The sequence below is a fragment of the Emydura macquarii genome, unplaced genomic scaffold (genome assembly GCF_026122565.2).
Source record: "Emydura macquarii macquarii isolate MOO-44397 ecotype Brisbane River unplaced genomic scaffold, CSIRO-AGI_Emac_v2 contig_3692, whole genome shotgun sequence".
In the NCBI taxonomy this organism is placed as follows: Eukaryota; Metazoa; Chordata; order Testudines; family Chelidae; genus Emydura; species Emydura macquarii.
In genome coordinates this window covers 8,347,268-8,373,672 of record NW_027133829.1, presented here as the reverse complement: position 1 = coordinate 8,373,672, position 26,405 = coordinate 8,347,268, and the positions used below count along the sequence as shown (strand labels likewise).

General features: G+C 45.0%; 1 protein-coding gene across 1 annotated transcript in view; it reads left to right on the top strand.

The window, feature by feature from the left end:
• The window catches only part of NEURL1 (neuralized E3 ubiquitin protein ligase 1), a 220,177-nt gene that overhangs the window by 122,018 nt on the left and 71,754 nt on the right, over positions 1 to 26,405 (top strand). The window contains exons 2-3 of the mRNA XM_067537188.1: positions 13,059 to 13,300; positions 17,344 to 17,665. Of these exons, the coding sequence (XP_067393289.1) occupies positions 13,059 to 13,300; positions 17,344 to 17,665 (564 nt within the window). The remainder of the gene's footprint in view (positions 1 to 13,058; positions 13,301 to 17,343; positions 17,666 to 26,405) is intronic.

Below are 26,405 nucleotides of genomic sequence, written 5' to 3'. Positions count from 1 at the left end.
ATTTAAGGGACTTCATTTTAGGGTTACCTCAGCACCTGACGCGTACCAAAGCAACATATCCTGGATATATGAGGCTGTGGTTTGGGCATTAATTGTTGTTGGTGATATGCTAATTTGGCGCAAAAGTGACCAACACCACAACGGGAGACCTGCTTAACAATCTGAAGCATGGGAAAGAGTGGAATTTGCGGAACGATGAGTCCTGTTGGATATATACTGGGTGATAGTGGAATTCGCCTGAAAATTAGAAAAGTGAAGACAGTTATACAAAGATTCATGGGCATGTTAACGTTTGAAAACAAATTCATCTTTAAACTGTCACACTTAACTACTCCACTCAAAATTCTGCTGGGGAACAATACAAGACGGCACTGCGAGGTGACAAGCAAGAGAAAGGGAATTATGAAAAAGATGTTACATCAGCACCAGCACTGAAATGTTTTAACACTTACAAAGATTCGAAGATCTCAGTCATTGTACGCGCACAGGAGTGGGGGGCTGTCCTTCTGTACGATGATCACCTTTGGCATCCCCTGTCAGAGCAATGGCTAAAAGGTAACAGAGCTATGGTGAGGTTGAAAAGGATTATATTTAGTTGTGAAGTTTTATTAATGTTTATGGGCAGAAATCAGCTGAGATGGAAGTCACCCATGAACCATTGGAAGCCATGTTACAGAAATCTTTCTGCAAAACACTGCCTAGACTTTGGAAAATGTTCCTACCATTGCAAAAGTACTTTTAAGTATGAAATAGTGGTCAAGTAAGGAGGTGCTTATAGCAGCCCTGCTCTCAAGAGACCCTGTAAATAGCAAAAGCCAGGAGCTGCAGGAAGCAGAGTTTGAAGTAAATATGACTCATATACAGCATTTTAAACAAAACTAGCAAGCGCAAAATGATCCAAACCTTACAACACCTTCAGAAAGTCATTTTAGATGAATGGTTAGCAGGAGGAAAAACAACAAAACAAATAACAAGAATTCTCGAAACCTAAGACTTTCTGGGACTATACAAATGAAACTGGTGCATGGGATTCTTTACAAAGGGTATTGTCATAATACCACACACAGCATGAGGTCTGAAATACTCAGCATAATCCATGATGTCCATCTGGATAGGGAGAAGTTCTTACACACAGAACAGAGCCTGAGATGTTCTATTCTGGCCTGGCCTGAATGCTGCCACTGAAGATAAAGTATCTCAGTGTGAAATCTGCAATAAATAAAGGACATGGAATGCAAAAGAACCACCGAAACCGTATGCGGTTTCTGACAATTGGTCGAAAGTTGGCACAGATGTATTTGAATTAAATGGGAAAGATTGTATCTTACTAGTGGATTTGTTTTTTTGGTGGTAAATTGAGCTGTTGCACAAGACCACTGGAGAGCAAAAGGCAATTAAAGGCAGGCCTCTGCAGTGCTGGGAGACAGAAAACAAGATGTCAGGCAGCTGGTGCAGCAAAATGACAAATGATGTGGTAAAAATGCTAAATTCCATGCATCTTTTGGTCTGTAATTGGCAAGGCAGGGACTGCCTTTTACTCTATAATTTGTACAGCACATAACATGATGAACCTGGCAGTGACCATTAGGGACTCCTGCAATATAAGTGTTAAATGATAATAATCTTGAGGGAAAAATGCCAAATTCTGCAGGTGCAGAATCTACAGAGCTCCGATTGAGATGAATGGGACAGGTTCAACCTTTTTGAGCTATTGTTTCATTCTGGTCGTGATTATCTCTGCACGAGAGCTACAAATCTAATCTTTAAAAAAAAAAAAAAAGAAAACAGAATCGGGAGCACAGTTTTGCAGCAGAGGATGAACTGAGCTACAGATTCTGTGTCTGTGGAGTTGTGGTGCCATGGTTACACTTTTGTCCCACAACAGGGGTCCATATCCACTCATGCCAATGGCTTCTGTTACACTTTCACTGGTGGGGAGAAGTGAGACAAGGGTTGGAATGTAAAAGAAGCCAGGTAAGGAAGTAATGTCTGTGGACAGGGGCTTATATCTGCATCCAGGGAAAGTGATTTCTCTCAGACCGGGACAGCTTTGCCTGCAAAGAAACCAAAACAAACCTTTTAAAGTGAAAGACTGTGGATCTAATTCAGAGCTGAGTCTAGAGGCCTGATTCTGATTTCATGTAGGTGTAAATGGAGATTAAAGGAGGTGAAGTTAAGATCAGAATTGGACCATAAGGGAGTTTTGGCATCTGTAACGTACATCTGCTGTCCGCCCTTCAGCATGTAAGTCATCCCGTTTTAGGCTCTGACTCTCCCCCATTCTCCAACATGTAACTTGCATTCTCTCTGCGTTTGGTTTTACGTGTTAGTTTTCATGACTGTTCCATGGTGCTGTTTTGTTTTCTCTACTGCTGCTTCCACCTTCCTTTTCTTCCTGATGAGCACAAAGGGTTTGTCCTTGACAGATCCATACTTATTCTTTCTCCATGAAATTTAATATTATGATGTCCAAAATATTGCACTGTGTATGGAAATTGTGCCCAGGATAGACTTTCCATTAAATTATATTTAAACTGGAAGAGAACGCTGGCTCTTTTACAAGTATTCCAGAATTAGTTCCCTAAATACTGAGACTAGTTAATCTTTTGGAAGAGAAAAACTCCCTACTGATTTATATTTAGCAGAGGGAATGCATATTTTTTAAACACAGCCTATATGAGGCCTCCTGAAGAAAGGAAAACATCTTTTACATTGATTTGTAGTCCATGGAAATACTACGTGGCCATAAAATATTTGTAGTAGGGTTCTGGCTTTTATGCAACTGGCTTTTGAAGCCTGAACTGTGATTAACCCCTGAGAGTGGGTGCTGTCCTGAATACAGCTACCTTTGGGGTGAAGAGTGGTGGCTTTTTAACAGTTCACAGGAATGCTATGCAACACTTTAGGACAGGAAGTGATAAGAATACCGTGTGCAGTTCAATAATAGCCTTGTGAATATGAGGTGGTGAGCAAAATTTGGTGAAGTGTTTGTACTTGGAAACGTCTCTTTGGCCCTGTGCATATACACACGCGTGATGTGAATGAGACTTGGGGAATTTGTACAGTGTCTCTGGTGCTATGAGGATATTAGTGATATGTGAATGTCAAAACATTTGGAGGTAGGTTTAGGATAAACCCTGAAGTCTAAACACTCGGCAGAAGTTTCTAACACTAACTGAATCGTCAGATGTTTCTTCTTTCTCTCCTCCCCCACTCCCCCAATGCACCCAGAGGAGTGGACTTCTCTTCTGATCCTACAAACCATTCAGATTCTTCCTTCTCTCTTCCCCTGACTCCATTCTTCCATTCCCATGGCTCCCCAGCTTCTTCATGACCTGACACTTGCCTCTCATCTCCTTATTCCTGGCCTGAACATATCTTTTCAATATTCAGCAGGACCCACTCTCCCTTCGTTGAGGTCATAGTGGGTTGTTTCAAGTGCGTAGCACTTGGTATCTCTTCTTGCTATGTTCTATACCAGTATGTTCTCTCAGCCTGCCATAGGACTCATGGGATTTGAAGACAGGAGCTGACTCTAGAGATGAATTTTTGTAACAGTAAGAAAGCAGGCAAGGTAAATGAGAGCTGAGGAAACTTCTCTAAGTTTTTTCAAACTGAAAAATAAATTTAGCTTCAGTTCAGCTTGAGATCTAGGGATTTTTCTATTCTGTGTCCCCTTCGCTCATAGATATTGCAGCACTCTTATACTGTATGAGACTGTTGGTCTATCAGGTCAGGTATTTACCTCGGCCTGTACTTGATGTTCAGAAGAAGACAGAATAATTCACGTAATGTACACATGCAGGGTTGTTGTAGCTGTGTCCGTTCCAGGAGATTAGAGAGACAAGGTGGGTGAGGTAATAACTTTTATTGGACCAACTTCTGTCACCAACAGAACAGAAGTTGGTTCAATAAAAGATATTACCTCACCTGCCTTGTCTTTCCTATAATATAGCTAACTAATTTTTTAGTGTTAGAATCATAGAATCATAGAGTTGGAAGGGACCTCAGGTGGTCATCTAGTCCAACCCCCTACTCAAAGCAGGACTAACCAGGACTAATCTTAGCTAAATAATCCCAGCCAGGGCTTTGTCAAGCCACAGCTTAAAAACTTCCAAAGATGGAGATTCCACCACCTCCCTAGGTAACCCATTCCAGTGCTTCACCACCCTCCGAGTGAAAAACTTTTTCCTAATGTCCAACCTAGACCTCCCCCACTGCAACTTGAGACCGTTGCTCCTTGTTCTGTCATCTGCTACCACTGAGAACAGCCTAGCTCCATCCTCCCTGAAACCCCCTTTCAGGTAGTTAAAGGCTGCTATCAAATCCCCCCTCATTCTTCTCTTCTGCAGACTAACCAAGCCTAGGTCCCTCAGCCTCTCCTCATAAGTCTTGTGCTCCAGCCCCCTAATCATTTTTGTTGCCCTCCGCTGGACTTTCTCCAACTTCTCCACATCCTTTTTGTAGTGGGGGCCCCAAAACTGGACACAATATTCTAAATGCGGCCTCACCAATGCCGAATAGAGGGGAATAATCACTTCCCGTGACCTGCTGGCAATGCCCCTCCTAATGCAGCCCAATATGCTATTAGCCTTCTTGACAACCAGGGCACACTGCTGACTCATATCCAGCTTCTTATCCACTGTTACCCCCAGGTCCTTTTCTGCAGAACCGCTGCCCAGCTCGTCGGTCCCCAGTCTATAGCTGCACATGGGATTCTTCCTTCCTAAGTGGAGGACTCTGCACTTGTCCTTGTTGAACCTCATCAGATTTCTTTTGGCCCAATCCTCCAGTTTGTTTAGGTCCTTCTGTATCCTATCCCTACCTTTCAGGGTATCTACCACTCCCCCAAGCTTAGTGTCATCCGCAAAGGGTGCTGAGGGTGCAATCTACCCCATCCTCCAGATCATTAATGAAGACGTTGAACAAAACCGGCCCCAGGACGACCCACTGCCAGCTAGACATGGAGCCATTGATCACTACTCGTTGAGCCCTATGCTCTAGCCAGTTCTCGATCCATTTTATAGTCCATTCATCCAACCCATACTTCTTTAACTTGCTGGTAAGAATACTGGTGTTGTACATGGGAGGAGAAAAATTCCTTTCTGTCCCTATGCTGATCCACCCTGAAGGCTGAGATTTGATTATCCTTATTTTATGGTGCATAACTAGAGATGGTATTAGCTGCAAGAATATCTAAACTTAATAAAATAAACTCTTTGCTTCTCTGGCTTGCTGTGGTAATTAATTCCATGGGCTGCCCACGTGCTGTCTGCAGTAGTGTTTTCTTTTGTTCTGAATTTACAGGCCATTAATTTCACACTGAGTGAGACCTTGTTCTTCTTTGATGTGACCAATCAGTTTCCATACCTCCTTTCGTAATTTGAAGGGGAAAATGCTTTTTAAATAACTAGAAATTGCTCACCTGCTGTGTTTTCAACTGGAATACTTCCTTGGGAACTTCCCATCTACTGTGCAGTTCCAGGTGAGAGTTGCTGTCTTTGTCTAATGCATGAGGCCCGGTTCTGATTACACGTTGGTTTTACACTAGTGTCATGTCATTGACTTCCATGGAATGACACTGGTGTAGATCGGGAGTAAGTGAAAGCAGAACCAGGCCGTATAAATATTTAAGTGGAAATGATTCTGTCGTGGTTGCAAGGCTAACTGCACCTCTTTCCCCTTTCTCCTCTCTCTTGAGTGCACCCCCTCAGATGTCAGACATCATGGCTTTATCGCTCCGGCAGTGGAATTTCACTGTTAGGCCAGGCTCTGGGCTGCAGTACCTTATATATCATCTTGGGTTTCCTGGCAGGTCTCACTTGGTTGGCCACATGCAATTCTTCCCTTCAGGAATCTGTGACCAGTGGCATACAGGGATCAGAAAGCCTTCTTCAAACCAAAATATTGTTTGAAAATGCTTTTTCTCCAAGTGCTTTGTTCCTAGTGTTCCAATTAAAGAACAGCCTCCATGTATGTCTATCTTACCTGACGCATGGCCTAGGCAGGCCATCGCTTCTTCAGACACCCTGGCAGGGGCTTGTGTCAGTTTGGTTTCTCTGACCAGCTCCCCAACAGCTACCTCCCCTCCTGGGAAGGAGAATGCCCATTTTAATCCTGAGCGAGTCCATATGTTCTTGTCAGTTCCTGGACTTTGGCCCTTCTGGACAAAACCAGTCCGGGAGAGTCAGCAGGGTGTCGAGCCGGACTCCTCAGAGCCAATGGCTCTGCCATTGTCCTGTAACAACCCTCAAGTGTTTGCGAAGGACTGGCTTATCTCGATCTATTCTTTTTCCTTCCTGCTTGTTGTTTCCTTACAGCCTGCTGTTACCCTAAACCAATATATTGATACACCAAATATCCAAATAACCAGGTCAGCAAACAGTATTCATAAATTATTATAGAGCAGCTCCAAGTCCATGACAGCTGCAGCTGCTTCTTCCTGTCAACCTGAAAACTTTAAAACACTAAGGGTGTGTTTACACTGACGGCGGCAAAGTCGCCACCGTCAGATCAACCTATCTGGATTGATTGAGCGTTCAGTGTAGACCTGCCCAATCAATCAGGAAGTCGACGCTGTAAAACCACCCCCTCAAGCGGTGTAGCGCTGCGTCGATGGGAACATGGTTCCCATCAGCGCAGTGCAGTGAAGATGCCGTGCAGAAGGGAAGCACAGCAGCTGACGGGAGTTACGCAAGCTACTCTGTGTAGCTTGTATAACTATCGTTGACTGCCGCCGAACCGCCAGGCAAGTGTAGACCAGGGCAAAAGCTCAGACTGCAAACACTGCCAGTGAAATCCTGGCCCCATTGATGTAAATGACTAAAAGACCTTTTTGAGGCTAGGATTCCAAGCCTTGTATCTGAGTGGCCGCATTCTAAAAGATCACAGATGATATGAAACAGCTTAGCAAAATCTTACAAGAATGTTTTGGTTTAATCATTTCTGATATGTGACCATCACAATGAATACGATGTAGTTGATGTTACAGGTGTAGGCATCTGAATGTGTATCAGTGGTAGTTTTGTGCATTTCATTTGAAATGCCACGTAGCAGCTGTTCTGTGACGTGTTTGAAATGGGGCCTCAGTTTTAGTGTAGTTTTCTCAATGCTATTTGCTGTCCTTGTTGGCTGTCTCCATAGAGCAGTGATTCCTCAACCTTTCCAGATGACTGTATCCCTTTCTGGAGTCTGATTTGTCTTGCATACCCCGGTTTCACCTCGCTTAAAAACTACTTGCTTACAAAATCAGACATAAAAATACAAAAGCAGCACAGCACACTACTGAAAAATGTCTCATATATATATATATAATTATAAAATAAATCAATTGGAATATAAATATTGTACTTATATTTCAGCATACAGTTTACAGAGCACTACAAAGTCATTGTCTATATGAAATTTTAATTTGTACTGACTTCGCTAGTGCTTTTTATGTAGCCTGTTGTAAAACTCGGCAAATATCTAGATGAGTTGATGTACCCCCTGGAAGATCTCTGTGTACCCCCAGGAGTATATGTACCCCTGGTTGAGAACCACTGCCATGGAGCACAAGAATGATAATGGAGATTGAACTATCTTCTCGCCGTAGGTGGCAGCTTCAGATCATGGTTTAACTTATTGATTGTCTCACCAGGTAGCCACAATATATAACCAGTGCTGAAAAGAACACGATTATATTAACAAAAATCTGCATTATCCCAAGAGGAATGTGTGTTTAATAGGTTTAGAAATAAGCTTGCCTCAGTTCAAAAATAAATGTTAACTGGACTAAGTGAAGTAGAAAGAAAGCCAGCTATAGCGATTATGATTGCCAGATATCACCAGTGAAATGTTTTAAAAGTACCTTTAATATTCTTCTTTGCCACTTCTGCATATTCAGTTTCCCACAGTCTGGGCACTGTGCTGAACAGAAAGCAGGACCATCACTCCTTCCTTAATATTGTGCCATCTTAATGACTAAATTGCTGTGAATGACTGCAAGAGACACTGAATAAACACTCTCCTCATTAATAGGAATTAGACACTTAATGATCAAACAGAGTATCTGCTGAAGATGCAAAGTTAAAAAATTAGTTTCACATTGATAAAGGGAAGCTTTTTTTTTCAAGCGGCTGGATTTGCCTTTTGTTACGTACAACACACAGCTGTATGTTGAAAGATACCATCCCTTAGCTAACAAGGGAAGTCTTTAATCTTTTTGCTTAGCTTGCTTAGCTAAAGCTTTCAGCTGCAGGTGGAGAGCAAGGAGGGGCTGCCATTCTACCTGGCTAACATGCCCTTTGGCAAGATACATCATGGCCCCTCTTTTGTGTGTGCCGGTCTTCCTGAGCATTGTACGATAGATGCTATTTGAGATCATGCGGTTTTGTTAGGAGGTTGGTCTCCTATAGACAAGCAGAGGACAGCAGGACTTTGACTCACATCCCCTTTTGAGTCACCGGCGGGCACATATGTTGTTGGTAAGAGTAACGTTTGCGATGAGTCTTTAACCACAATCCTGCTCCTGGCCTATTCATAGTATGCCCCAACAACTGTACTGGAAAATGGTGGATGTCGGCTTTTGAGATTTGAGTGGAAGTCTTCCCTGAGTAAGGACCTTAAGATTTGGTCCTTAAATAAGGTAGGAAGGAAGGGAACCTCCTTTCCTATGTGTATGAATAACCTGTTGTGTGTGGATTCTACTACCCGGTCAATGTTCCCTGTTCCCGAGGCTTGTGAACTTGTGGGTTGTATTGAGTGTCTGTTTTAAATGCAAAGATCACATGCTGAGCCTTCCAGGCATTGTTCTAAGATGGCTTTGTTCCTCTTTGCACTCTGCCGTGCCATAATGTCACAGTAAATAAGCGTTCTTCTAATATTGTGCCTCCAGAATCGCACAGCTCCCAAGGGCTGCACAATGCTCTGACAGCACATAGCCTGGACGTAGGCAGCGTTGTTACTGGAACCTGTTTAGAAACCTGTGGGCAGTTTTGGTCATTCCATTGCCATGTTTTAAAAGGGCACGCTGTCCTGCGGAGAGCTGCAGACGTTCTTATAATCGCAGCAATCAGATTAAAGCTTTTGGCTTCTCAGTGCAAGTCTAGTAAAATGTTTCCAAATCTTTTAATGTCCTTGAGTTTGGCTGTTGAACTTGATGGCAGTTATGATTGAATCATGCTAGGTTGCAGGTCCAGAAAAGAATACGTGGTTCATTGAGCCCGACCCTCTTTCATTTATCAGGATTACACAGTACCTCATTCTCGCTACTTTATCTTCTCCTCTGTTGAATCACCTCAGTAAAAATGACTTTACTCCTGGAAATCTGTTTCACCGCTAAATTCCTCTTACTGTCTAGAATTATTTCTTAACAGCTAACCAAAACACTTCCCTCCATAGCTTTCTGCCATTGCTCTTTTCCTGCCATCTTCCAAGATGGTGAATAATTCCCTTTCATTGTTATATATTACTCCTGAAGGTATTTATAGTCTCTGATCATGTCAGCTTTGGCCCTTTTCTACAGTTCACACAGCTCTCCCTTCTCCACTTCTCCTTTGCTTGTCTCTGACTTTCATGAGACAGATCCTGAGGTTCTGTTTAGGTTCTTATATTCTGCTTGTTACCTGTGATGTCTGAAGGCAATGAGACCTTTCAGTGTCATCAGCTACTAATGACTTACTTCAGGGTCACACACGGAAGTTAGACGGGATCACTTCAGCCAGCCAGAAAAGGCAGCTTGAAATGAAGACCTTATTTCCTGGTACTTTCTCCCATTTGGAAACCAACACACAGAAGCATGTGAAAATTCCCAACAAAACTAGAAATGGTCAAAGCCAGAAGTTTTCACATCTCACTGTAAATTTTCAAAAATTGATCATTTTTATGGAGAAAGCAATTGAAATTTTGTAGGTTTTTGCTCCAAAACCAGGAATTTTCTCTGTGTAAAAATGGGAAAATTCTCACTCCTGAAAAAGGGTCCTGAGCAAAAAACGCAGTTCAGTATTTCTTTAAGGCAAACATCAGTTCACTTGGTAAACATCTGATATTTGCCATTTGTAATTTGGAAATTTTTACAGAAAATCCAATTTTACTGTTTCATACATCTCAGAATGGAGTAGCGAAAATGTTCATGTGAACTTTTGTGGGGGGAAAATTTCACTTTTATGCAGCTTCATCGATGCAGCTTTCCCAAGATGGGTCTGGCTTTTAGGAATCTGTCATTTTACCAGTAAACTTGACTTTAAATTATCCAGAAAACAAGCAAATTTACTGTATTCTCTCAAAAGAACCAGGAGCACCTGATTCATTGCACAAATGGCAAAAGACTACACATATTTTGGAGGAATCATAGATGTTAGAGGTGGAATTCCTCACCTGGAATACTGGGTTTGGTTCTAGTCATCCTGGCCCAGATGCTCAAAAATATTTAGGTGCATAACTCCCATCAGTGAGATCTGGGCCTTTGAGGATCTGGGACTCTGTCTTCAAGGAGGATATAGCAGAAAAAGAAGGGCAGCTAAGAGCTGAGCAGTGAGAAAAATGAAAGGCCTGGAAAAACGTCCATCCGAAGAGAGATTGAAATGACTGGGGTTGTTTACTTGAGAAAGGAGACCAATGAGCAGACACAAAAAAGGTATATAAAATAATGAATAGTCTAGAAAAGGTAGATCAGGCATGTCTGATCACCCTGTCTCATAATACAAGCACAATGAGTGTTCAATGAAATAGAAAGGAAGTAGAGTTAAAACTGATAGAAAGCAATATTTTTTCACAGAATACACATTTAGCCATAGGAACTCATCACCACGAGATGTCATTAAGGCCAAGAACTGAGCAGCATTCAAAAAAGAATCACTGGACATTTGTGTGAATAAACATACCCAGAGTTGTTACGATTTTTTAAAATCCGAAGAACTTTGGAAGGGATATAAGTCCTCATGCTTCAGGGCCTTTAACTACATGTGGGTTTTGGAAGAAACCTCCACAGTTTATCCCATATCTGCCTGTTGCAGGGTTTTCTGCACCTTCCTCTGAATCACCTGGTACTGTTATAGCAGGATACTGACTGCGTGCACCACACCAGTAATGCCTATACTCATCTCTCTCTCGTTGGCTGCTCCACCCATCCTCTTCCCATATCTTCCCAGGTGCCATTCCCCACGCACACGCCACACACAAGCTGTTGCTTCTGCAAGCCACCCACTCCCGATCCACTGAGTCAAATAACCAAATGTTTTCTATTGATCTTCTTTCTCTGGTTTCTCTGAACACTCTTGCCCTGCCCCCAGGCACACGCACCAACCTGTGTATGAGGAAAAAAGAGGCAGATGACTTATTCTGAATATAATGAGTGGTTTGTGTTGAAACTGCTGTGCGCTTTGTATGTCACCCAGTCCCTCTCCCTCCTAAAGAAGGATTATTCCCTACAGTAGTTTTCTGCTACTGTATATGTCTGGTTGAGTTTTAAAAGTCCTAGGTGATGGCACTTCTGCCACATCTATTGGTAGTAGTGATAAACTGATGAAAGGGTGAGTTCAGAGCAATGTGGATCCTCATCTAGACTAGCTGCAGGGTTGAGTTACAGAATTCTGATCAGACTCTAAACTTTTCCAGAGTTTGGGGATTTGGTTCCGACCCAATACAATAACCGACTCAAGAAACCAAGTCTGGCTACAGATTTGAACTATCCCAAAGTCTGAAAAGAGTGGGGTCCAGTTCCGATGATCTGTGACTGTCTAGATTAAAGATGACGCAGAATTATAGTTTTGTCCACCGTAATGATGGCAGAGGTATTTTTATGACTCCATGGTACCATACAAAGACATCACTGTGGCCAACTAAACTACACCAGGAGTTTTCATTTCATCATTTGATGCTCACTTCCATGTAGCCCGTGCAGTCTGAAGGTTACAGAATTTTATATATGGTATTTAGTTGGGCATACCTTATGAAACAAGCTGACACAGCAGGATGGCATTGTTAGCACACGAGTGAACATTCCTTTGGTTGTATTTCTCCATGTAGCATCAAATAATCCATTTATTTCTGTTGATATTCTGTATCTTATTTCCATGGACCTTATGATCAGTACACGCACGCACAGCACTGGGTGTGTGGAGAGGAAGCAGATGACTTGCTTTCCATGTATTGATTGTTTTGTGTTCATACTGCTTCATGCTTTGTACATTCTGAAGAAACCCAGATGAATGAATTCATTCATGAACCAACAAAACTACTGTAGTGACCGGGTCAATTCATTTATAAACTGTCTATTTGGATCCCTGGTTAGACATGCACATAATCCCTGCCCTGCTTCATACACCTCTTAGTTCCCCTGCTCCACCATAAGCACTAGCTCCTCATTCCTGAATGACTCTGTAAAAATGGGATCTCACCTAAGATTGCAGCTGGTGAAGCAGTGGGGAGGAAGGATGTAGGTTGGTGCCGGAGAGCAGCTGGGTTGGCAGTAGGCGGCTGCTGGAATAGGGCGTTGCAGGATGTGTGGGGGTGAGGATAGTGACAGCTGGGGGTGCAGCAGCAGGATGGATAGAGCAGCATCATGGAAGCAAAGTGAGGGGAGGGACTGGTGGAGCTGCAGTTGAAAGGTAGGGGTAGGCGGACAGGTCAGGTCTCGCTGCAGCTTGTTGGTGACGGGACAGAGGAGCACTCGGGAAGTGGGGACCGGCAACCCTGGGGCGTGCATTCACCTCACTGGCATGCAGTTGCGCATGCAGATTTGCAGGTGACCTTTCGGAACTGAGCTTTGACTTTTCTTTCTGAAAATGTGTCCCTGCAACTTTCCCTGCTGTCCAGTGCTGGGCTGCAGTCAGTCCCCGTGTCGTGCTCTGCACCATCAGACTGTCTAGATGGCAGCCGTCTGCATGGTTACAGACTTTTACTGGGTTCAGAATACACGGTAGGAAGACTTTTTCGTGATTTACAGAGTAAGGATTCGACTCGCCGTTGTCTTACACTGCAGTTCCCTCTAATTTAGCCTTGTCATTTGGCGCCGAGGGCTTCACATTCGTACTCAGATCAGATTTCAAGTGTCACTTTTTTTTTAATTGCTGTCTCAGACTCTGTAGGTGGACCCTTTCCGGCTTCCTCGCACCGATGTCACCACAAGCAGAAACATTGTCTGCCCATCGTGCAGTGTGGAGCTTTGTCGATCAGCCCACTGCTTTTCCATCCCCACACCAAGGGCTCCCAGATCATCATGGACATGGCACAGAAGGCAGTGAAGCGGCAGGCTAGCTTCTGCAACGCCATTACCTTCAGCAACAGGCCTATCGTTATCTATGAGCAAGTCAGGCTAAAGGTGAGTAAATGACTCCTCCCTCGTTGCCATTGCAACTGCCTTGAGTGCGGGCAGGAAAGACAAGGGACAAATGCTCTGGGCAGAATAAAATATGAGTGAACTGGAGCAGAACCTGTATATAACATAGTTCCCAGAGAAGCGTAGATGGCAGTCTGGGGTACAGGACATATGGTCTTAGGTCTAGTACCAGACTCCATCCCTTTCCTGGAACGCAGAGTCCTAGGTTCTTCGTCTCCCAGATCTTGTGCCTTTGCCATCCCTGTGCTTTATTATTATTATTTATTATTTGTATTATCGTTGTGTCTAGGAGTCCTAGTCACGGACCAGGACCCCACCGTGCTTGGCGCGCTACAGATGCAGAACAAAAAGACAGCCTACGCCCCAAAGAACCTGCAATAAGACAAGAGAAAGATATAGATAGATGGGGGGGTACAAAGAAATAATGCGACAATACCAGTCAGCACGACAGGCCGTGCCACCCGCACACCAGCAACCTAACCCTGCTTACGTGATGGTTTGCCAGGGGGAGAGAGATATTTTCCCAGCTTTTGATACCGACTTCTTGAGCCCAGCCCCTGTGAGCTGCTGAGGTGACCGACAAGAACTCAGCCCCCAGGAGAACCCCTTCTCTTCCAAAAGCAGCAGCTGAGACATGTGCCTGACTTCCCTGATCCTGGCATCCTCCGGCATTTGGCCAGCAAGGGCGCTAGACGTTCAGGCAGGTGGGCGGGTTCTCCCAGCGGGTGTGTCCCCAGGCCCACCGGTAACATCTCCCTTGCTTCCGCAGGCAACGGTGCTCAAGATGCTCCTCGAAACTTGGCGTAGGCTGTTCCGAGTGCCATTTCCCAGCCCTGCAGCTGAAATATGGCCCAGCTGTTCTCGCAGCTGCCCCAGATACAGCCACTGGGCTGAGTCTGCAGATGGAAACAGGAGAACAAGGACCTTTTCCTGACTCCGCTCCATCTCTGTAAGCTTTAATTCACCTGCAGCTGCCATCAACCTTGCTGCAGTGCTGGGCTCTTCCCCTCTCTGAGAGCCTCCCTGCTGATTCCCTTACCTTAGAGCTGGGCTTGGGCCGCCTCTTACTTCCCTGGTTTCTGGTCCTTTCCGTGTGGGCCTTGACAAATATGAGGTGAGCCTGCCTCATGATGCAGCCATGGCAGTGGCGTACCGAGGGTCTCCAGCACGCAGGGGCCAAGCCTGCATTTGTGTCCCCCCCCAAAAATCCCCCAGGCCTCATGCATCCCCCGCAAAGGGCAGGAGGGGTCCTCAGCTCCCACAAGACGGCACCGCCCCCCAGCTGCCCCGGGCAAAAGGGGGATTGTACCTGGTGGGGGGCTCATGCTGCTTACCTCCTCCTTCGCAAGGCGGGGCTCCGCCACCGTCACCCCCACCACATGGCACCCGCCTCTCCAGATCCAGCCCCACAGCTTGGCGCCAGCTCCCTCTACCAGGCGGGGCAGCCTCCCCCCAGCCAGGGGGTAGCAAGAGGGGAGCTCCTCCTGGTCACCTACAGCTCCCCGCCCCCCCTCTACCCCGGGCTCGGTCCAGCTGCCCCCTTAGCCTCCTATGCCCCTGGCCCCACCCACTGCACATCGTGAAGGGGCCAGCCCGGTGCCCCCACCCAGACCAGTTCCTGGGGGCCTGCTCCCCCCACCCCACCCCTTGGTATGCCACTGAGCCACAGGGGTGCTTATCTGAGGGTCACATCCTTTCCCTTAGGCCTGCCTGCTGCAGTCCTTCATCAACGGTCCATGGGGCAGCTGTGCACAAAGACAGTACATTAAGCACGGTATTTACTGTGACTCAGGAATAGGGATGCGTGGAACATCAAAAGGGCGTGGAGATTCTTCCATTCAATTCAGATAAGACCTCAAAAGACGGGATGTGTCTCTGAAGTATCCAGAGCTCTTGCGTCTTGGGGCTGAGGGCTTCCTGAGAGGTGCCAACCTTCCTCATTCCCATTAAATTCAGTAGGAAATGAGAGCACACAACACCTCTCAGGTGGAAAAATCCCTCAAACAGGCTTCCGTACATTTTCTGTCTGGTTCTTCCTACTTCCATGCAGGCGGGAAATGCAGCAGGACTGTCCTTGTTGCATGGGATTTTGTCACTTTCCTTCTAGTCCTGGCTGGAAGCTGGGAAATACAGAGACAAATGACCCTGAAAAATAATGAGATGGTGGGGGAGGGAGATGAGCGTTAACTAATGGTTTTGTTTTTGAAAAACCTCACCAAAGGTTTGCATTTTAGGCAAAGCATGTGGGTCATTTCTATATTCTGGACCAGTTCTCCTGTACCACCTCAGGAAGCTCAATGTTGTTTGTATTTGATCATGTATGTTAGGATTTTATCTTCCATAATGCACATGAAGGATTAGCAGGCAAGACTTTCATCTGTGCACAAGGGATTTACAAACAGAGCTCTCACTGAAGCTAATGGGAATTTTGCACGTGAATAATCAATAAGCATAAGCAGAAAAGGCACCCTGGGGACTGACTCAAATCTGAAGAATGCCTTTGCCTCTCTCTGTTTATTTTCTGCTGAGTCCATTTCTAGCTGTCTTTTCTTCTTTTCTTTCCCCAAAATGCCATCTCTAAGCTTTTGTGTTTTCTATTGGACATTCTCACCAACTTCTCTGCTGCTCTAAGAAACCCAGTGGGCAGTGAAGCCAGAGTTGTTCAGCAGGCCAGAGTGCCGGCAAGTGGAGATGTCCAGTGTGTTGTGGATCTGTGTTCCGATGGAGCTACTCCCATGCTATCCTGGAGGTGGACTTCCAGGCAGTGGGGGTGGCTGGGTCCACAGTCAGTGGATCTGTGGCAACACTAACCAAATTGCCCCCCATGGAGGGAGGATGTGGGAAGCAGCAGCCTGAGACTGTGGTGGCTTAGCTACTGCTTTACAGGCTGGGCATGGAAGATGTCCGTTCCATCCCCATCCTATGCCCTGTGGACCTACCAAGCCTGCCCCACAGGGGTGTTTGCTGAGTAGAGGATTTGGCCTATCATTAATCATTGCCTCATTTAGCAAAAATTAGTGTGTTTGGGTGTCCAGTTACGCAAACGCTTGGCAGGGTTTATGCTAGATTTTAACCCTGATACTAGTTTGCCTATAGTCAGCCTGTGTTTGAAATTGTTTATTTCCAGGGACAGATGAATACAAGGGGGACGTGCTCCCCATATCATCATATGAATATTTACTTGTGTAGCATGTATTTCATGTAAAACATTGGCAAGAGACTGTGAAGCAAGTTATACCAGTAACAATGAGGCAAGATTTATCTAGGTCCCAGGAGAATTTTAGGATTTGCAGTGAAGTTGCTACAATAAATAATCCCAGTTTTTCAGCGATAAGTGGACTTGTGTCATTTCCATGTTATATATTTAATGTAATTAAATACTTTTTATTTCATTTTGCCGCATCCAAATCACTGACTGTAGGGCTGTGATCTCATCCAATCTGACAAGCTAATCAGGGGTCAGATCGTTTTTTACGGGGCTGGGAGACCTGTTAGAAAAGCCTGAGGTTCTGGAGGAAGTAGTGATGATGATTCAGGAGGCAGCACTCATCACTCTGAGTCAAGGAAGAACCAATGCCTTAGCACAGTGCTAAGGGCCACCGAAGGTGCCATCTTTCATATGAAATGTAAAATCCTATGACTGGTAAAGTTTTTTTTTGGTGCTTCTGCCAAAAGTAGATTTGCCAGGCAGAATGTGATTTCCCCAGAAATCAAAAATAGTTCGTTCCCTGGGGCTAGTTATATTCGCCCTGTAGTTTTAACTTGACACGGTATCTTTTGTGTTATGTCTTTACTTTTTGTGCAGTGTTGCTGTGTGCTGTTAAGCAGCTGCCATGTCCCTCCCCAGAGTTGGCAACATTTTTCATTGTGGATTAAATGATTCTAGAATGTACGGGACCCAATCCTGTGGGAACTGAGATTGCTCAGAACCATGCAGGAGGCCTTCAGCATGGCACGGCATGGAGCTCATAACCTGTAAAGTGCTGTTTGAATGCAAGATGTTCTTATTGCTGTTATCTTTGCAGATAACAAAGAAGCAGTGTTGCTGGAGCGGGGCTCTCCGACTCGGATTTACTTCCAAGGATCCCTCCCGGATTAATCCTGACACATTGCCAAAGTATGCTTGCCCGGACTTGGTTTCCCAGAGTGGATTCTGGGCCAAGGCCCTGCCAGAAGAGTTTGCAAATGAAGGAAACATCATAGCATTCTGGGTGGACAAAAAGGGACGGGTGTATTATCGGGTCAATGACTCTGCTGCAATGTTGTTCTTCAGTGGGGTGAGGACCACGGAACCCCTGTGGGCTTTGATTGATGTGTACGGACTCACCCGTGGGGTGCAGCTATTAGGTAGGTGCCTTTCTGAAAGTGCTATTTCTTGACTTGAGTGCTTAGGGTATGCACCTATGTTCTAGAGCTAAGAAATGAAGCTTGACAAATCCATGTGATAAATTAGCCAGTACTGTTTGTCCAGTAGATTAAAAAAAATCCCACTCACTGTACCAAGTCTGCTATTGAGAAAGGAAAAGGTTGTTAAATTTCTGTCATGGCAAATCTTACAATCTGAACCCATGATAATTAGTGTGTTTAAAGCCAAGCAAACATTTATTATAGGAGTGGGTGGGAAACAATAAATCACTAGCAACTATCAGTAAATAAAGGAATTTCTGCCAAGAGAACTTGCACCAATGAAACTACATCAGTGTGCATGCTGCCATGGGAATGTACCTTATTAAACTTCCTCTATCTTATTTGCTGTCCCAGTTGTGGGGTAGGGAAATGTATTTTATTGTGTATGTGTAATTCCTTTCCTGATGGCAATATCATGATTATCTGGGTACTAAGTGGGAGATTTATCACTCGAGCTCCATCCACATAGTCTGGGATAAGTAGTTGTTATGTAGTGGAAAACATTGGTTTCAAAATATTAGCTCGAAGGAGCTGGATCCTTTCTCTGGGCCCAGAAGACAGGAAACATGGTTGAGAGGTGTCGTATGAGTGGAACTGGATGCTGAGAGGCACCTGAGCACCCTCGACTCTGAATGAAACCAGTGGGAATTGTGGAAGTTTGGACCCTCGCAGGAGGTGATCAAGCTTCAAGTGTGTAGACCAAAGAGCTCTGAACATCCCAACTCTGGGGGTCTTTTCTGAATGGAATGGAAGTACCTCCAAGGGTCCTGTTTCAAGACGGAGCTAGATTAGTGAGGAACCAAAGACCCAGCAGTGACAGCCAAAGGGCATAGCAGAGAGACAGACACTAAGCGGCTCAGTGTATAATGCTGGCCTCTCAAGCTTTGTTTTCACTAGGAAAAGTGCTGTGTTCTTTATCTTGTGTTCGCTAAGCTGTGGTAACTAGTATGAGGTAAGATCCTAATGAAGACAGAGAGTGTCGTTTTAATGCAAGTTCGCAAGTTGAGGTGAAGTCTATGGAGAAGCCTAGGGTTGTCCTGCTGACTTGTGGAAAACTACAAACTATCTTCACTGGGATTTTACTGTGTGTTGTTACCTTGTGTAAGCTCATATTAGAACACACCTTTATTCCTAGTGAAGACACGCTCTCAGTGTGTAGTGAGCCCCGTTTCTGACAGCTCTGCCTGCCTCCTGCATCACTTCTTGCTACTAAAACAGGGTGGCAAGAGCACATGGAATGATATACCACAGTATGAAAGCTAACATGGGGTTCATGGGACAAAGGGCATGTCTACACAGAGGCGTAATGTGCTTTATGGGTATTTCTAAATTGCACTAATGTGTTGCACATTAATTGGCCTGTGTAGACCCTGTCGGTATGCACTAAAGGTTCCCCAGTGCACTTTAATGTAGTACTGTTCCAGAGTGCTACATTCAAGTGCACCAACAGGGTCTACACCCACTGTGTGGACAAGCCTAAAGAAACTCATAGTTCTAGGGTTAAACTGTGCACCTCCTTCTTAAAAACAAAACTCCCAATTCCTCAGGCTGCACAAGCAGGATGCATTAAGGCAGGAGCTCTCAATCTTTGCAGGCTACGGTACCCCTTTTAGGAGGCTGATTTGTCTTGCCTACCCCCAAGTTTCACCTCACTTAAAAACTCCTTGCTTACAAAATCAGACATAAAAATACAACAGTGTCACAGCACGCTATGACTGAAAAATGGCTTATTTTTTCATTTGTATCATAATTATAAAGTAAATCAATTGGAGTATCGACATTGTACTTACATTTCAGTGTATGATATACAGGGCAGTATAAACAAGTCATTGTCTGTAGGAAATTTTACTTTGCACTGACTTCACCAGAGCTTTTTATGTCGCCTGTTATAAAACTAGGCAAATAGCTAGCGGAGTTGATGGACCCCCTGGAAGATCTCTGCGTAGCTTGAGAACCACTGCTCTGCATTAAGGCATCTCTAGGCAGCGCTTCACTTTGCCTCAAGAGCAGAAGGATTTATCATTTCTTATGAATCTGCTTGTGCGTCTGTGCCATAATAACTGCGGTAGGGCCAGGAAGGTGGAGATTAGTATCTGGATCTAGAGTTGTCCGCTGTAGTCTCGGAGCTGAGGGTTCTGATAAGAAGCAGCGTGGAAGTGGCACCAACATCTCACAAGCTGTTCCCGTGAGATTTTGTCCCCCACGATCCCATCCCATGATGGGTGTTTGCTAAAGATCAGCCACATCCCTCACTCCAAACTAGGCATTTGTTTTCAAAATACCCAAAGTGATGATCTCACATTCTGTGAGTTCCTGGTAGTCTCTCTTCCTCTTTTCTCTGTCCCTTTTTGCCTTTTAATGCCCTTAGTACTGAGAACTGAGCAGCAGCAACATTCAGCTGAAGACAGGCGTTGCCCTTGCCACCCAGTGATCCACGGTGGAGCCAGCTCAGCTGTGCATATGCTGCCAAGAGTCTAATTCAGGCTCTTGCTGGCACAAACCCTTCGAACAAAGCAGGCAGCTTCCGAGTTTACGTAGTTGGCTCAGTGCTCAGATGTATATTTATAGCACGTTCCAGCAGACTTCAGCGGTCTTAAATCCCAACTACTGTGCTGAAACATCTTACTTTTGATCCTCCTTTGTCTTAATTCATCAGTTTGCAGCACTAGAACTCACGCAGCACCTAAGGGCTTGTCTACACTTACCTCGGAGATTCGGCGGCAGTCGACCGGAGTTACGCAAGCTACGCAAAAAACTTGCGTAACGCCCGTCGACTTCTCTGCTTCTGTTCTGCGCGTCGTCGTCACAGCGCTACGCCACTTGAGAAAGTGGTCTTAATATGTCGATTTCTGGATCGACTGAGCAGGTCTTCACTGACCACTCAGTCGATCCAGAGCAATTGATCTGACCGTGGCGACTTTGCGGCCATCAATGTAGACATAGCCTAAATTCTTACAATCAACCCTCTTTGTTGTACCTGCTGCAGATCTTACATGCTTATTTTAATACCGGCATCTAGACACATAGCACAAACCAAACTTCTCCAGCGTTCAAGGGAGCTGAGGTATGGCATTTTTGATTTTCAGACTCAGCTCTATCTTTCTTATGCCCTAGTGGTTCACAGAGCTCCCACTGGAGTTAGTGGAAGCCATGCGTGTACATTGAAGGCAAGAAATTGGCCTGTAAGATACTCATAGACTTTAAGGTCAGAAGGGACCATCATGATCATATAGTCTGACCTCCTGCACATCACAGGCCACAGAACCTCACCCACCCACTCCTGTAACAGACCCCTAACCTATGACTGAGTTACTGAAGTCCTCAAATCATGGTTTAAAGACTTCAAGTCAGAGAGAATCCACCATTTACACTAGTTTAAACATGCGAGTGCCCCATGCCCCATGCTGCAGAAGAAGGCAAAAAAAAAACCCAGGGTCTCTGACAATCTGACCGAGAGGGAGATTCCGTCCCTATCCCAAATCAAAGATTTTTTGTCCAAAAGGAATATTTGTTCTAGAATGCCTTTGTCAGTGTGGCTCAGGCTGGGAGAAGACCTACCCCGTTATTTATTGTACTGGAATTTATATTGCCACATAAGGTCAAAATGGCTATCCATGGTTTTCTCCCAGGTGCCTTTTTCTAGGACCTCTCAGACAACAGGGTATTTCTTAGGAAGTGACAATGTGTCTGTGATCCGAGCCGTTGCCCTATTTGTATGGCCAGCCAGTAATGTAAGGAAAAACAAGTGGCGCAGTGATTATATCTGGTTAATGGTTTATGTTCTTTTAAATCTCTCTCTCTGTGTATTTTAACAGTTTATCATTTTTTATTTCATTTTAAGTTCTGTTGGTCTGTTTTTGCACACTGGCCTCAGGCTAAGTCACTACTAAAGAACTTGCCTGAACTGACTGTTCGAGAATCGTAGCAGAATTACAGATGATGCAGGTAAACGACCAGCAGCATAGCCTTGAGATTGCAGTAAGAGCTGTGCGATGGCTATGTGTCCTGGGGAAAATGGTTCCCTTCCACCCCAAGAATTCCCTGCACAAGGGAGACAATTTGGCCAACAATGTTTCCAGCCCAGCCAAAACCAAAGTCACACAAAAGAACCTTTTCCAGGGATAATCTAACTCTGCCAGGACTAGCTTTTACCATCTGAACAACCCTGCTCTGTTTTCATACCGTGCCACCTCCATAGTACTTGAGTGACTCTTTTTCATTTGCAGTCAGTTGCCTTCTTATTTATCATCAGTTTGCCAGATAAATGTTGTTTTCCCCCACGGATGGAATGCGAGGTCCCAGCTTTGCAGTGGAACACGCAGTTTTTGCTTCCACGCCTAGGGAGTTACAACATATCAGAGTTTAAAATTGTAACGTTATTATTATTATTATTATTGTAGTACAGTAGTGGCCCAACCAAAATGGGGGCACCAGCGTGTTAGGCACTGTACATACACACAGTGAGACTGTCTCTACTTGAAAGGGTCACAGATCTAAATAGACAAGACAGCCGAGAGGTGGCAGGAGAACAGAAGCACAGAGAGGTGAAATGACGGGCTGGAGGTCACACACCATGTTCGCAGAGCAGGCATTACCACCAACTCCGCTGCCTGCCTTCCATCCTCCCCCTATCACAAGATCCTCACTGAGCACGTCACGCCATGATAAACATCCACAACTCGCTGTGCTAGGAGATGGTTGTTTGGTAACGGTGAATGGTACGGGGAGTATTGATGGAGACAGCATTAATGGTAATGAGAAGGTGTGTGTCTGTGGATGGAAGAGAGGAGGGTATGTTAGGTCACTTCACTTTTAATTTCCTTTCAGTTGTGCATTTGAGTCAGGCGTGTTACGCCAGTGGCAGGTCTAACGGCTTCAAAACCACTTTCTTTATGTTAATATCTTTAGATACGTGTACTAGGATATGCACTTATATAAAAGTGTGATTGTACATGTGTTTCTCTAGCATTATATATAGCTGGAAGCAAGTGCCGAGTGCCACATTGGAAATGTGGTTACCTCCCCTTCCCAGTGCTGTAAAGATCCTTGCATCAGGGTGCAGTTAGCAGCTATAAAGAGAGGGCCCCCTTAGGACACTAGCACCATGACCACTTCAACCATGCAGAGCACCGGGTGTAGTTAGAATAGCAGGGAGCGAGGCAGTCTGATGGGATTTCAAGGGTTAATGGCAATCAGTTGCACCTGTTGGGAATCTGATGAGCTAAGGAGGCAATCAGCCCTGCAGCTGGATGGCTGGGAGAGGAAAGCAGATGGTAGAAAAAGCTGAGCAGGGAGCAGGAAGAAAGCCTGATCTATCTGCTGCTACCTCGTCTTGCACCTGGAGCTGAGAGCAAGCTAGAACAAGGCTGGAGGGGGAGCCTGCTTACAATCCGATTTTGAGCTTTCTACCTCTGTAAGTTCAGACTTTAAAACTTGAACTGAGCCATGATGGAAAGCTGCCCCTGGGGGCCTCCCCCTCAGGCCAGGGTAAATTTAGCAGGCAAATTGATCATTTTGTAGGGGAGGAAAGAAACATTTATTTTTATAGCAGGCTAACTTTTAAATAAATTAGGGCCATTGTAGGAAACCGCGACAAGATTTGGGATGGTAGAATAAGTCCTGGGTGAGCTGGATTATTGGGCGGAGTGCAGGTGAGGTGGTTGAAGTTGCATGATAAATGTAACTTATGACATGGGTCTGCAGTTTTATCACTGTAGCTATTAGTAGCGTCTCTAGGTGGTGTACATGAGTGTGTGTAATACACATTTTCCTTCTTCAGTGCCCCCAGGAATCCATTTCTCTTAATATCCTGACATAGACAAGCTCATTGCTCTTCCTAAGTTGGTACACATTAAACAAGAAATTTGGCTAGTCAAACATAAATGCAGTATATTTTTATATGGGCTATGTGAAAAAAGGAGCCATAAACAATGTAACCTCCCTGTAGATGTTTGTGGCAATCTGATATAAAAGAATAATATGTGTTTAACTGGAGTCCTAGTTAATGAAGAAAAAATATACACCACCTGCAAACAGTCAGTTGTCTGAGTTGTTTTGCGTCTCCTAAGGAGGGAGAATTTAAATTGCTCATAAAGTTTTATTGTCTGTGTGCTGTTGTCTCTCTGGCAGCTGCAGGAAGCTTTCTAAGGTGGTTTAAAATGTAACCCTCCAGTTTAATAAGTAACTCATCTGTTCCTGTTTTATTCAAACCCACTTTGCATGCAAGCCTCTGGAGGGATGCTCATTTATCTGTGATGGGTGCTCAAAGTTCTGCCTGAGGGCCAGAGCCTTCAGTATCTTAAAACTTATCTGCCCTCCAGCTCTCCCTGTCTGGGTATGAGATGTGGCCCCTGGGAGGTTGTTACTTTGAACAGGCCAGAGCCCAGCTCTGCTGCTCCTCTCTAATGGCTCTGTGACTGCCTTGGGTTTCCGTTTCCATTGCTTTTGAATGCAACCAGCACTGAACTTGGATCTATGCCCTATGCATCAGTCACGGCAAGTTGTGAGTAGCCTCAGGTCAGAGGTGGCATTGTTTCTGAGGACCATCTTTGTGGCTCTGTGACAGAGTTCTGGGCAATGACACCTGGATCAGCACTGTGATCCCAGGATCGCCCGTCAAATCGCCCGGGAGTAAACCTGAGGAGCAAAGCTGTGTCTGATTGGGGATGGGTGGGAGAGAGCCTCAAAGCTCAGAAAGTAGAAGAGGCACAGGAAGGAAGTGCTGAATGGGGAGGGGAGAGGCCGGCCGGCTTGTCAGAATCAGAGCCAGAGCCAGGAGAGATCTCTCAAGGAGAAGATACCTTCTGCTCCCTGCTCCTTGGCTGGCTGAGCTGAGGAGTGAATGCTAGTGTAAATCCCGAGCTGCACAAGTTTGCAAGGGTGGTGGAAAGAACACTGTCAATAAATTGCACAACGTGTTTGACCAGAAGATATTCTCGGTGTGGCTTGTGGCTAGAAAAGAGAAGGAGCCAGACAATGGCCTGTCAGCCTAGCACGGTGCAGCACATAGAAGACGTAAGTCTGGTCTTTGCTCCAGGCAGCTTCCAATCTAAGTGCCTGATCATAGAATCATAGAATCATAGAATATTAGAGTTGGAAGGGACCTCAGGAGGTCATCTAGTCCAACCCCCTGCTCAAAGCAGGACTAACCTCTGCTATATCATCCCAACCAGGGCTTTGTCAAGCCGCAGCTTAAAAACCTCTAAGGATGGAGATTCCACCACCCCTATTCCAGTGCTTCACCACCCTCCTAGTAAAAAACTTTTTCCTAATGTCCAACCTAGACCTCCCTCCCTGCAACTTGAGACCGTTGCTCCTTGTTCTGTCATCTGCCACCACCGAGAACAGCCTAGCCCCATCCTCCCTAGAACCCCCTTTCAGGTAGTTAAAGGCCGCTATCAAATCCCCCCTCACTCTTCTCTTTTGCAGACTAAACAAGCCCAGTTCCCTCAGCCTCTCCTCATAAGTCCTGTGCTCCAGCCCCCTAATCATTTTTGTTGCCCTCCGCTGGACTCTCTCCAACTTGTCCACATCCTTTTTGTATTGGGAGGCCCAAAACTGGACACAATATTCTAAATGCGGCCTCACCAATGCCGAATAGAGGGGAATAATCACTTCCCGTGACCTGCTAGCAATGCCCCTCCTAATGCAGCCCAATATGCCATTGGCCTTCTTGCCAACCAGGGCACACTGCTGACTCATATCCAGCTTTTTATCCACTGATCCCGCATGCCTTCTGTGTGTAGTGCTCACATTGACTTTTGCCATTGAGCGGTTGCAAGATCTGCCATTAAATTGGATAGGTTAGAACGTTTCAGATCACAATACACTGAGGTCTCCAATGGAACAACGCTGTTGACTTAGTGGGCATTGGGCTAAGGCGCTGAATGACTGAGTGGTATAGAGATCATAGGGATTGTCTTTATTTAGGGCCATATGCTGCCCTTTTTACTCCGCAAATATTCCCATTGCTTTCAATGGAACTACTCCTGGAGTAAGGTAAGGTGTCGTTAAATGTGAGAAAGTGTGACAGAATCTGGCACATCATATTGACATTGTTGACAGAGTAAATGAGCATTCCCCGGTAATGTAGGCAACACAAGTATTGGGGGTGGGGTTGTGTAGGAACCTAGAAGTGAAGCTGACTGTGAATAAAAATGAAACTGCCTGGTCTGTTTTCATTGTCCAAACTCAGAGAAATGCAGAAATTAACCAAGCAGCATCGGTGGTGGAAATAGAAATTCAGTGTTTTAAAACTCTTTCAGCTCTGAAAACCCGAGGTGGTGTCTTCCACAAAAAATGGTTTTTTTTAAATAAGATTTTTAACTTTGTCTCAGAAAGTACAAGGGTGTGTGTGTGAGTGTGTGTGAGTGTGTGTGTGTGTGTGTGTGTGTAAAAGTAAGAACCTAGATAGGTCTCCATGTTTCATAGCAGTTCTGATTGGTATGGCTTAGCTTCCAGGAAGGAGAATTGCTGAGGCCTGGTCTACATTTAAAAGTTTTACTGATGTAACTGTTTTGAGTAGAGGGGTGATTTTTGTTTTTGTCTGAAATAGTCATACTGGTTAAAAACCCTGGTGTGGACACAGTTATACCAGTATAAAGGTGTCTAATACCAGTGTGCTAATTCCCCTTGTTGTACTGGAATAACTGTGTCCCCATGAGGAGGTTGTACTGCTTTA